The 13147-nt window shown below is 41.6% G+C and overlaps 1 protein-coding gene across 2 annotated transcripts in view; it reads right to left on the bottom strand.

Annotated features, from left to right (window-relative positions):
* The window catches only part of NHS (NHS actin remodeling regulator), a 331581-nt gene that overhangs the window by 46638 nt on the left and 271796 nt on the right, over positions 1–13147 (bottom strand). For both annotated transcript variants that reach the window (XM_036226936.1, XM_016154081.2), the window contains exon 2: positions 443–595. In XM_036226936.1, the coding sequence (XP_036082829.1) occupies positions 443–595 (153 nt within the window). The remainder of the gene's footprint in view (positions 1–442; positions 596–13147) is intronic.

Below are 13147 nucleotides of genomic sequence, written 5' to 3'. Positions count from 1 at the left end.
GACAGCAAATATAATTTATTTTGGTTTTTCTGAATTTTCATTAGCATTTTTGTGATAATATGTGAAATATTTTTATGACTTATATTGGCCTATTTCTTTAGTATTTTTTTTGTAGTGGTTGACTCTTTTTACATGGTTTTCTTTCGCATAAGAAAAAAGACACATGGAATGGATAATCCACATAAATCAAGTGATGGGTGTATAAATAATTCTCCTTTTAAATTCTCTTTATTTTTATATTTAGACCAGAGTGCTACTTTAAATTATGTGTATAGGTAGGTTATATTACTCATGAATTTCATATCAGGGTAGAAAAGGGAGCATTTCAAAGTACTTGCTATAACAGAGGGAGGTCTTGGGACTGATGGGACAGAGAACAACCCTTGGATGGGACAAGCTCTGAGTTCTCCCCAAAAAGCCTCCCAAGCCCGGGATCAGTTACCTCTGCGCAGGGCCTGCAGGCTCTGCCGGGCGTGGCGGTGCAGTTCTTCCACACAGGGTGGCCTCGTGGTTGGGAGAAAGATGTTTCTCTGCTGGTGCCACGGTGCGCGGTAGTACACACTCAACTTACTTTCGATATCCAGGTTAGAGACAGCTGCAAGACAAAGAGGGAAACATGCAATTATACATCAGTAGCTTTAAATTGTGCATTTTGCAGACTCTGGGGTGGGGAGGGGAACAGGGGTAGAGTCTGGGTAGAGTGTAAGTCCAAACTGCTGCATCCTCACTGAGAACTCACTCAAGGCTAGAGAAAGGATTGAAATTTACAGTACAGAGAGGAACGATCTTTGTCCCAAAGCCAACCAATGGGAGACCCCAAAACACCATCTGCCTGTGACCAGTTAACTTCCTTTCTACACCTTCACTTCACACTCTCTCTGACGTAGTTGCTCATCACCCCAGACAAGTCCCTGGCCATCTATGCTAGGGGATGGGGTAGGGGTCCCGCCTTCCAAGAAAGTAGAGAAAAGCCACAGGGATGAGTCCAAAAGGTTGGCTCAGCCCCAGTCTTGTGGCTGCAGGGCCTCAGAACCATAGTTCTTCACATCCACTCCTGACACCAACCTGAACTTTGCCCCTCACTTGCCCGAGTTTCTGTCTCCTGTGACCCCTGGCCCTTGACTCTCATTATCTATCTTATCCTCTCTTACACCTGCCAACACCTTGCCTGCCATGTCTCAAAGCACTTCGCAGCTTCCCTAGTTTCACCCAAGGGAGAACATAAGCATTAAATATCCCATTACATGGGTAATGGGTGTTAAGAGAGGGAAACCACAGGTAACGCCAGTGAGGAGAGGGGAATGGTCCTTGCAACTCACCCAAGAGATCAGGTTAGGAGGCATTTAACCCACTATGACTTCTTCATGTACACACCGAACCTAGGGTGGAGACCACTCATGAGTCAAAGGTAAATTCTTGCAGAAGGAGCTGTTCCTAAGCAGGATTCTAATTAGGAAATTACTACATAGGGGAACTCTCGAGCACCTGAGCAGTCTGCCAACCTCAGAATGGTGAGTACTGGCCCAGTCTGTCTTACCCTCCAGACCCATTGTCCAGACCAGGTCCCCATCTTGGGCTCATTCTGTTCCTTTCAGTGTCATTGCCTCTTTCTGTTTTTTTTTCTCTTTTCCCAAGTGTGTGATTTGGGGGTGTTCTACCTAACTGTTCATTTCCATGCCCCCAAGAGAATTTTGGTTTCTCTTTGATCTTTTTCTCTCTGAGGTCTGGTCTACCTTTTCACTTTGTCTGGGAAGCTTGACTTAAAAAAAGATACTCTACAGATAGAGCAGAAAGGCAAATGAAAAAGAAGGGTTGGTACTTTTGCAGAAGGGGAATAGAAGAAGAAAATGGGGAAAATGCAACTTTTGATAATTCACCCACCCCCAAGTACTGCATTTATGGCAGTTATTTTAGATTTTGCTTTTGATTTCTAATGCAGTCTTCAGTAGTATGTTTTTCTAAGCAATGCATCATACCTACAAGGAGCACCAATAAAAACAGACATATTTCTAAAGATGCTGAAGAAATATCACATGGACAAAATCAAAGGGACAGTACTATCCATGCCTCTAAAACATTGCCATCTAATAGAAATTTTTGTGATGATAAAATGTTCTATGGCTGTGCCATCCAATGAGGTAGCCAGTAACCATACTATCTATTAAACACCTTTTAATTTTTAATTTTAAAAAAATTTAAATTAAATTGAATAGCCATAAATTTGGGGACATATTGGACAATCATAACTGTAGTCTGTTATATTCTCTCTCACTTTCAGAAACAGTGCAGACTACTCCCTTTGACCTAGATTTATCCTTCTTTGGTATTTAAATAAGATGAATTTAAACCCAAGGGTTAGAGATCCCAGGATTATATTCCTGGGCAGGGAAGAGAAGTTTTATGGGAGAGTTCTCTGGGGCCAAGAACAAGGGCAGCAATTTTATTTACTCTATACCATCCAAACTTTTCTTTGGAAAACTTAAGTGCTTGGTGAACCAGTCAGGAGTCATTGAGTCCTGGGGACAAGCAAACCTAGGAGGAATCGCTGAGGGAGAAGCCAGCCTCTTTAGGCCTCAGATGAGGTGTGGGATGCCTTGGGGTAGAAAGGGTGGGTTCTAGATGGATCAGAGCTGTCCTTCTCTCATATATAAATAGGGGAGAGTGCTGAAAATAGAGTCTCTCTCTCTCTCTCTCTCTCTCTCTCTCTCTCTCTCTCTCTCTCTCTCTCTCTCTCATCATCCTTGGAGGAATATTCTGGTTCAGTAATCAGGATGACTAAAAAGTCAGCCTCTCCCTGGATGCAGTAGTCAACCTCCACCCAATAAAGCAGAGGTCATACCAAACCCCACAAAAATGGCTGTGAATTCATGTGCTAGTGACAGCTGGGAGAAAAGATGAAATAGAAAGCTTGCCTGGAGGAAAGGAGAGGCAAGAAGTTCAGTGAACAGTCCCAGAAGTAGAGGGGTTTTCTGAGTACTTCCTTTCTTAGGCCCATCTCTTCAGAAGCCAGGATTTAGGGCTGGGCCCACATGACTTGGGGATAGAGCGAAGACTCTTAAAGCCCTCTCATTTCCTCAGTGCCATGGACCAGAAGCACAGAGTGTTAATTTTTGATAGCTTATCAGAAACCATGTCAAGTGGCTATGGCTCCTCCATCTTTATGTGGGGAAGAACTGAGCTCCTGCTATTTATTTCGAGGCTGATCTCAAGAAAAGACTCATCAGAAGTGCTTGTGAAGAACACAGATTCCTAGGCTCCAACCTAGACTTCCCAAACAAGAATTTCCAACGGAGAGACCAGTAATCTGTACATTTGAGAACTTCCCTAGATTATTTTTTATTATCAGGCGAGTCTGAGAAATACAAAATTTTATCTGATGATGCCTTGGGATCTTGAGAGAGCGAAGAGAGATGGGCAACATGGGGGAAGGAAAGAGCTGCTGAAAATGGAAACATCCACTCACCCATGGAACATTTTCTAAATAGCTATTATGTCCCAGGCGCAGTGCTATGTGCTGGAATATAGTACATGAGAAAACACACAAGAATCATTACCTTCATGAAGTGTATGTTCCCTGGTTCTGTGTGAAAATGGTTTAGGTATGATTTTACCTGGAAGTAGTAGGTTGGAAGAAGTGACCACTGGCAGACTCCTCTAGTTGTAGTATTATACAATTCCCTTGGGATGGTCTAAGACTTCTAGACTCTAAAAACTATAAACACTGAAAAGATTGTAGTCTCCACTCCTCCATCTTTACCTTTCTGTGGTGAGGTATTCCCAAATTAAAGAATAAATTAGTATATTACTAAATAAATGTAAAAACTTCAGCAAAATTCTCTTCTTATTGAATATTAAATATCAGGTTATTTGAAAAAAAGCATTTTTTTGGTGCTGCTGCTTTCCTGATGTCCTAAACACATTTTTACTGTGACTACTGGGTAAGCCAGAGCTGAGTTTCTAGGCTGCTAAATTTGCCTGCTGCTCAGGACTGTGGATTTGCAGGTGCAAAGACTAACGCATGAGTCCCAGCATGGGCAGTCCAGTAATGGCATCTGGGAAGAACAAGCTCTCACAATGCCAGCCTTTGGGGCTATGAATCCTCACCTCTTCCCTGTCTTTTTTTTATCTGCTGAGAAGCTGTAACGGATTTCTGCTGTGCATTAGCAGGTGAACATTTCACTCATCAGTTGCCACAGCAGTGTTTATCTCTTAGACAGGGAAGGGAAGGAAAACTCTTTAATGCCTTTGCGTTCAGTTTTGTCCTTTGGTTACAGAGCATTAACTAGTATTATGTGTCTACCAGACACAGACAGATAGGCACTAATGGAGTTCTTCCAGGGAAAACTATCCCATTTTCCCTCCTTAAAAAATCTATTCTTTTTCCTAAACAGTTCAATGAAAGTTGAATCCACTCATTCATAAGCTCACTGTGCCACTGCCATTGCAAGGTTGTCCACACCTTCAGGTTAACCCTGCCCCCTTTTCTTCCCTGTTTAACAATTTGACCATCCCTGAGCCATGTAAGATATCTGGCTTAGTACTCCAGGTGATGTTTATTCTCATCAAAATGATACAAAGTGAAGCAAGAAGGTTTCTCCTTTGCTTATCTGGATATATCCAGGGGTCCCTTTGTGGTAGGCAGAATTCTAGGATAGCCCCCGAGATTTTATTCCTTCCCTCTCATGTGTATACCCTGTATAGTCTCCTCCTCTTGAGTGTAGGTAGAAACTGTGAATTATGTTACATTACTTGGCATAAAGGATTTTAAGATCTTTGAGTTAATCAAAAGAGAGATAATTATCTTGGGTATATCTGGTCTAATCAGGTAAGCCCTTAAAAAAAGACAAGCAGCAGTAGAAATACACTCCTGTTGGCCTTGAATACCAAACTAGCACAATGTAGAGAAGGCAACTTAGCAAATAATGGTAGGTGACCTCTGGGAGCTGAATTCAGCTCCCAGCTTCCAAGTCAGCTCATTTCAGATGAACCCAGTGACTATAAAACCTCAAGGAACTGAATTCAGACAACAACCAATGAACCTGGGAGAGGCTCCCAGGGTTCAATGAGAATTCAGCCCTAGCCAAAACCCTGATTGTAGCTCAGTGGGACACTGAGCAGAAGACCCAGTTAACCTGTATCCAGAATCCTTACCCATGGAAATTATGAGATCACAAACAGGTGTTATGCTGCTCAATTTGTGGTAATGTGTTATGCGACAACAGAAAATTAATACAGCCTTCCACTATTTTATCTACTTCACTAGACCAGTTGCTTGCCTTACCTAGTACTTGTCCTCTTTTCCCTCTGTTACTGCTCCCCAAGGAAGAAATAGATAATAACAGTGGTTAACAATGGGAAATAGGGCTATGTTTCTCAATTTTATTCCCTACGGCAGGAAGAAATTATGTGGATGTATCATTTCTCCTGTTCGAGACTGTAGGGTCTTGCAGAGAGCTCCAGCATATGTCAATCTTTAAGCCATATGCATTATATTCATGACGTCATCGCAGAACCCAAAGATTAGAGTATTGTTCCTATTTTACAGATAAGGAAACAGAAACTCAGAGAAAGTAAGTAAATTTCCAAAATTACACACCTGGCGAGTGGAATATCTGGGATTACAAACCATCTCTATTTGGCTTCCAAGCTACTGCTCTTTCCCAAACCAATACTGAAATAAATTTGCCTAAACTAAGGCTGATTGGGGGGCAGGAGGGTAGGGTGAGTGGGCTGTCCACCATAGAAAACGTATCTAGTGCTTCTCAAAATCAAAATAAAGGATTCAGAACTTCTACTCTCATTAGGCGTAACCAAGAACTGAGTGAATCTTTCAGAAAGTGCCCAGCAGATTTGTCATATTATAGAAATATGAACAGCACCATAAGCACCAAACTGCTGGAAGACAATGTCATTGTAGGAAATGTCCACAGGGCAGTGAAGTCTTTATAGAATGAACTTAATTCATTCCCTTGTCAAACTTTGGGATAATGGAATTGTCTAGACTTTGCTTCACAGTGATGTATGGAAAGCATGGATATGGTCACGGAGTTCATCTGAAATGAGCTGACTTGGAAGCTAAAGAAAACTAGTGACCACTATTCTCTTGGAAAGGTCAAGCCCATTTCTAAGGACAGGAGGAGGGTCGGGTTTAAGAACTGTTAGGAAGGGGCAAAAATCAGGGGCAGATATAATCTTGCTCCAAGCCTCACTAGTCTCCAGTCTCTCCATGCCCTGCTATAGTTGGTGCTTGTTCAACACTGCCTTTCCTGGCCTCATGAGCCCCTTACATCCTTAAAGTTTTATTATCCCTAAGAGGAGTACAAAATGGTTATTCTTGGCCTCTCTTCCTAGAAAGCATCTCTACCTTAAGTCTCCACCTCTGCTACTGCCTCTCTCCCCATGCTACTCCTTCTTCCTTCTCCCAGGCTCTCAAGACTTTAAAAAGGGTAAGGTGACAGCTGAAATCAGTTTGAACGCTATGTGTGATGCAAATATCAGAAAAAATGTGCAAAGTGACTCTGAAATGGAATTTATACCTCTTCAAAGGAGGGAAGGTATTTTAAAAAATATTCTTAGAGTACTTACAGGCTTAACTACCCACATATACTTTGCTAACCTTCCTACCTGCCTTCCACCCATCATTACACACACCGCCATCACACAGGTTTCTTGCCAAGAATACATTTTTCCACCAACTATCCATTCTGATGCCCTGTGATAGGAAGCAGCAAGGAGTGTGTTATCACATTAATATATTAATGAGCATCTGAAATAGTCAGTGTCATAGATATGTTGCTGTTTTTCTCTGTGGGTCCCTGCTATGCATAAGCCATTCCTCAACAGTCATCAGCTTAGTAAGCAAAATGGAAAATCTACTCATGGTCTCTGTTGCTGCTGCCTGAGTTCTCAGGTCTGTTGGGGAGCTAGGGAGGGGATTTCACCAAGTAAAACCATCCATTTCTGTCTGCTCTGTCTTCCTTGGCAAGCAGCCCCTTGCCCACTCTGCTTGGCAACATGGAGGAGGGGGCAGGGTCGGGACCACCAAGGCTCTGTTACCTATGGAGTAGCCCAACACCAGGGCCAGGTTTCCAGTCTGTCCCTGCTGGGCTTCCTTTTCTGCAGAACCACAATAATTCAGACTTATTCCCCACTGTGGACAAAGCATCCAACGTGGACCCTTCGGCATCAGAAAAATCTAGGTTTCTTGGTTGTTCCAGCATCCTGAAACATTCTAGCACCTACATACTAGAATGTATCTGTGTATTTACTTGTATACTAAAAGGATCTAGAATAATTTTTCCCATATAAATATTTCCCAAATACAAAATGATTGCTTCACACCAGGAGTATCATTTAATTATTACTGTTACCGTTACTGTTTTAATGTCCAACATCCCATAGAAAGACCACCAGAAACCTGGGTTCTGTGCCCTTGTGCTTGTCACCAAATGTTCCCATGACTCAAGTTCCTCATCTCTACAAATAAGGATTTGGACTTTCTGCTCTCTGAGTCCTGTTCTGCTCTGTTTATGCCTCTGCTTTCTACCAGTAACCAAAATTAAGTGAGGCTGTATCATCCATCCAGAAGGATTCTGTATTCAAGCTAGCTATGGCAGGAGGCACTAGGGGAAAGACCCCGGACTCTGGAATGGGCAGCTGAGGATGCATCACAGCAGCAGTGGATCCAGAATATGTTAGTGAACTCTTTGGCCCTCTGTATCCTCTCTTCTGTAAAGTAGGAATCCTCGAAGCTTCATAGAGTGGTTCCGAGGATCCAATGAAATGATAAATAAAGTCTTTGTCATGTCACTGCTTACTAAATGTTAGTTCCCTTTCCTGAACTAGGAACAAAAGAAGACCAAGAGGCCAGGATTGGGATCCAAGTTTCGAAAGAAAAAAGTCTAAAGCTCTCCAAGTTTCTCTTTTCTTTATTTTCCTGTCTTCTTGGTGAGTGAAATGTAAACAAAGATGAGGCCACTAGAGATGACCCTTTGTGGGGGGATGCTTACCATCTGGAAACAGGAAAGAAGGCTACCCACCACAAGTGAACCTACGATCTCTCTGACTGGTTGGATATCCCCAGTCTCTGATATTGGTTGACTTGGGCAGCATCCAGTGTAATGACTTGGAGATCCTAATTCTCTGAGTCATTGTCAGAGCTGCAGCACAATACATCCTTCTTGGAAGCAGTTTATAATGTACTTATTTGTCTTCAGGTGATTTTGCTGCCATGTTTTATACCATGCACTTCCTCTAGAATGTAAGCATGTAGCCATCTGTCACAGTTAGCTATTGTTTTAAGAAAATTCCTTTAGGCATCTAGCAAAGTCATTGGAGTCTACTGCTGGAAGGGACTTTGGAAATTACTGAATTCTGTGTTTTTTCAAACTTCAGGGCATGACCCATTAGTGGATTGTGAAATCCATTCAGCAGGTCAAGACTACCATTGTTAAAATAATGAAATAGAAGAGAGTAGAAAAAATACCAAAATGCATTGCATGTACTAAGCACTGTTTCGTGAAACTGTTGTTTCTGTCACATGTGTGTGAATGTGTGTGTGTATGTGTGTGTATGATGTAAAAATATGTTTCTTGCTCTAGGTAGCAGTCAACAAACACATTGAAAGCTACTGTTTAAGCCACCAATCTCTGATGAGGAAAATGAGGTTCAAAGATTTGACCCAAGATCATAGAGCTGATTTTTTCCAGAGGCAAAAAAACAAAGCTCAGGTCTCCTCTTTCTCCCATGCCAATGTTCAGCCTGGCTGGTGGTCTCTCTCAGTCATCATTTGCTACCTATCACATATATCAAGTTGTTCTTCAAAAAAAGCCCTACTTTCTCACCTGCTCTCTAATAAACCAGCCATTTTTATTTCAGGATTCCAGAATCATGTCAGCCCAGGGAGTAAAGAACAAGTTCCATGGGGATGCTGACTCCACCAGTCAGCAGACCACATGTTGAGTAGCTCTAGTTTAAAAAATGAGATACCAAAGCAACAAGGTAGGTATTAGGTTGAACAGTACTAAATTAGTGATGTTCAACTGTTTTGCTCTATAAAAACTGTCTTGATAGCTCAATCTAATAATTAGATCAACTCCAAGGTTACCTTTACCAGAGAAGCCATCATGGTCTTACATAGTGGAAAAGTGCTTGTTTCCAGCAACTTGGAGACTGAAAATGACTAGCCTATCATCAAGTCATGGCACATTTGTTCCAGTTTTCAAGGTCTTTATGCTCGAGCTTAAATCAGAGTGGGAAGAATGGGTGCTTTGCTCAACCCTTGCTTCATTAGCTCCATATCCCTTAAAGAGACAGTGGTAGTTTTACAAGTTTCCAAACAGGTTAAAGTATAAAAAAGGTAATACTGATCAGAAATAAGGAATTTTATCTTTTAGGAGACCAAAATGGGTAGTTAAGAAATACTTCCGAGACTCGGAAAAGGGTGAGTGTCACAAATCTGTTTTCATTATTTGCAAAGAACCAGGTGAGTATGACTGGTTACAGGGAAGACCGTGAGCATTATCCTTTGGCATTCTTGATTCCTCGAAAGCAGAAAAATGGAGAGGGAAGGCGGCATTCTGCCCACAATGATTAATATGTTTTAAAGTCTCTTCCTTCCTGCTCAAACTACAGATATAATGTCATGGACATGGGGACCTTTGACATTTTAGGGAAGCAAATGGAGCTGAAGTGGGAGAGGCAGGTCAGAAAAACCATGTAAAAATCACCTTTCTATTCAGGAGACACTGCACACAGGAAAGGGTTCTGTTTCCAACATGGTGCACAGAGCCTCTCCGATCCTCTTGGACAGATGCCCTTGACTTGGTTAAATTATAAAGCAGAAAGTGTGACACCCAATTACATATGCTAATAAATCTCTTCTCCTAGGTAGAGGTTAGCCTCTTAAAATTTACTTAGAGATCATCAGCGACAATGGAAAATTTAAAAATACTTACAAAAGGCCCCCTATACCACCTCCACTGCACTTACTTAGAATTATTACTTGCTAATTAGTATCTTCATAGGTATATAAGTGATGCCCTTTATTGGGCCAAGAAAGCTATAAAATACATGAGCTTGCAAGCCAAAAGGAATTTTTTTCTAAAGACCTTTCCACCTTTAAGCTTAGCCATTTAAAAAGAGTCCTGTGTTCTCCATAAAATACATGGCATAAGCTATATGAGTGGGAATACTTAACTAAGCACAACGCACTAAATCTGGAGTCAGAAAAGATGTGTTCCCTTGTGGCTCAATTAGCCTGAGTCTAGGTGAGTTTGCAGAGACACCTAGGGAGGTCTGCTCTCCATGGACAATGGCTCTTTCTATTTGTTCATGGAAGACAGGCTCAGAGAATGAAAAGAAGAGTTTGAGTTTCTTTAGGACACTTACTGAGACAAAAATTCAGATACAAGTAGTTTATTTATGAAGTAATGCTAGAAAGCTACTACTAGGAGGCATGAGGAAGTGAGAAAGAGACGGGAAGGAAACTAATAAAAGGTACTCATGAGCATGTTATTGCTGTGGGTAACTGGATTGGATCACATTGGGAACCAGTGAAGAACACATACCTTAGAGGCAAGGGAGTTGCAATATTTATCAACCGCTTCCTGTCAGTCATTGGTCAAGGGCAGCCTAAGCACCAGAGCAATATTTTCCTGGTACTTCTAGAAAATCAGGCTCCCTGGCCAGAGAAAGCCCTCAGGCAAAGAATGCAGGTTCTGGGAGATATAAGTCTGGCTGCTGTGCACTGAAGTGATAAAGGTGAGAGAATGTGGGTAGGGAACCAATAATCTTTTGGGGTTTTAGGAATGTGACCCTGATAGCACCCAAACATGTGCATTTCAAATTTGGGATGTCTTGATTGTGTAGCTGGCTAATTTTAAAAGTTCTCCAATGCCAAAGTAGTTTCAAATAGAATTTTGTGGTCAAAATCTCCCAGGTGGCAGTGAAGAACCCTGGTCAGACAGCTCTGGGTCCTGTCTGGAACATTAACTGGGAAGGCAGAAGCCAAGAGGCCTGGCTAAGGGGAGACTGCCTTCTGCAGGACCATGAATCAGGTACCCTGGCTATTCCTAGGTTCCACTTCTTGTGTGGCATTGAGTAGGTCACTGGACCTCTTCCTCTGTCAGAGATTCAGACATGATAAGGTGTCTTAGGTTCACCTTGTACATTAGCTGTCACAGACCTGGAATCAGCTTTTTCTCCAAGAATCCCTGGCTCCTCTCAGAGGAAACAGGCTTTAGAGACCACATTCTGCATGCCGGGGGTATTCATTGTTGCTGGGTTGTCATTTATACTAGGCTTCTTCAATAGACAGAGCTAGAAAATATGTAAGTTTCAGAAGGTGAAGATAAATCATGAGTTCAAACTGCTATTTCCAATTCGAATCTAAGATTACAGGTTTTAATTTAACTTTCTTGATTTTATAATTGATGCCTTTTCTCTTAATGCTGAAACTCTTGATTTTTAATGACAGTGGCATAATTTCTTATTTGAATAGTCTGAAAATGAATATAATAAGACAACTGAATTCAGTTTTAGATTACTTTTTGTTTTCCTTTTGTCTTTAGGATATTTCCTACTAGAAATAGACAATAAATAGTACTTTGTTTAAAAGCCACATGAAGTGATTGAAGGTGTTGAGTACAATGACTGTTAAGGTCCTGTACATTCCTTTAGGTATATAAAATGAGAAAAAAATGAGCGGCTCCCCTCAGTTGCCCTATTCAGGTGGATCTAGTTCATAAATAACTAAAATCCATCTAAAGTTTCGGCATTTTTGATTTATAGTTTGAGGAAAACGAATAGGCCTTGAAGCTGTTCATGCTCTTCTGCCCCATGTATTGCAATATTTAGAAAACTAGGAGCTCCTTCTCTTCCTTCTTTGTCTCTTGGAAACTCTGCCTTGGCCCTCAGAGGAGCTGGACTGGCTTTATCCAGTAATAGCACAGAGAAGCCCATATAGTGATGAAGAGAGCCTTTGGTCTCCAGAAAACTTGAAAACTCAAGCCTGGGGGTCTTGGCATTCATCCCAGAGATCAAACACATATGTTGACATCTGCAGAGAAAAGGGAAATGAACTAGCCATTTTTGAATCCAGGGCCTATGATGGACACTCCATAAGCAATGATAGAAGGCCATGGGACCATCAGAAGCTATGAATAGCCACTCTGGGGATCTCTCTACCAAGATTTTGCTGAGTGGACCACACACAGGGATCAGGTCACTTTACCTAAAAATGATTGTGAATGGGCCCAAATACCAAAACACAAGGTTGAACCATATGAAACTGATACTTTTGTAGGTTGTAGGTCAAAAAAATTGGATATTGTCAATTTCATATAGTTCAACTTTATAGCTCTTAAATAAGGAAATGAGGTTTCAAATACTCAATAATCTTTCCAAATAGATAAAAGCCACTTTATTTCCCCCCTCCCAGGTTCAAGGCAAGGCATTTCTGCAAGTTTCTTTTCTCAGGTGGATTTTTAAAAAGGCAGGCAGAGGTAAGAGGAGAAGAGAGTAAAAAAGATATGTAGACAACTGATTCTAGAGGGTCTTATTAGAGAACAAAAACCTCAGGCCCCAATACTGGCTGGCATGGTTCAGAGGCTCACTAACAGATCCTGACCCAGTCTCTCCAAGTGTACCAGAGTCCCTGTCTAATCTCACTTGGGTCTGGGAAATAGAATGTGTCACCTCTTATTAAGTTCAAGGTACTGTGCAGACACACTTTAAAGAGAAAGAGACATCATCGGTGCCCTCAGGAGTTTATAACCTGGTAGCCATATTAGACAAATTAGATGATACTCCCAGGTGGGATCAAGTTTGCACCCTGAGAGAAGCACAGAGTGCTACCAGTTCAAGAGAAATGCTGTCTGGTCTGGGAAGAGGTACAGGGAAGAAGTAACCTTGAAGTAGGGGTAGGGTTGATGGATAGGATTAACAGGAATGTTAGAAAATTCTTGAAGAGAATCATATAAAATTTCCAAATTTACATTTCCAGGTAAGAAAGATTTGAGTACTGGCAATTTCCTATGTAGCAACCCCGTATGAAGGATTGGAAAGAGTCTGTTAGTGTGGGTCTCAGGAAGACTAATGAAGCTGGACCAAGAATTGTGTAAAGTAGGGGTAGAGGGGCAGGTTAGAG

The sequence above is a fragment of the Rousettus aegyptiacus genome, unplaced genomic scaffold (assembly GCF_014176215.1).
Source record: "Rousettus aegyptiacus isolate mRouAeg1 unplaced genomic scaffold, mRouAeg1.p scaffold_m13_p_9, whole genome shotgun sequence".
Taxonomy (NCBI): domain Eukaryota; kingdom Metazoa; phylum Chordata; class Mammalia; order Chiroptera; family Pteropodidae; genus Rousettus; species Rousettus aegyptiacus.
Note: the sequence above shows the minus strand (reverse complement) of the source record. Positions and strands in the feature narration are given on the sequence as shown.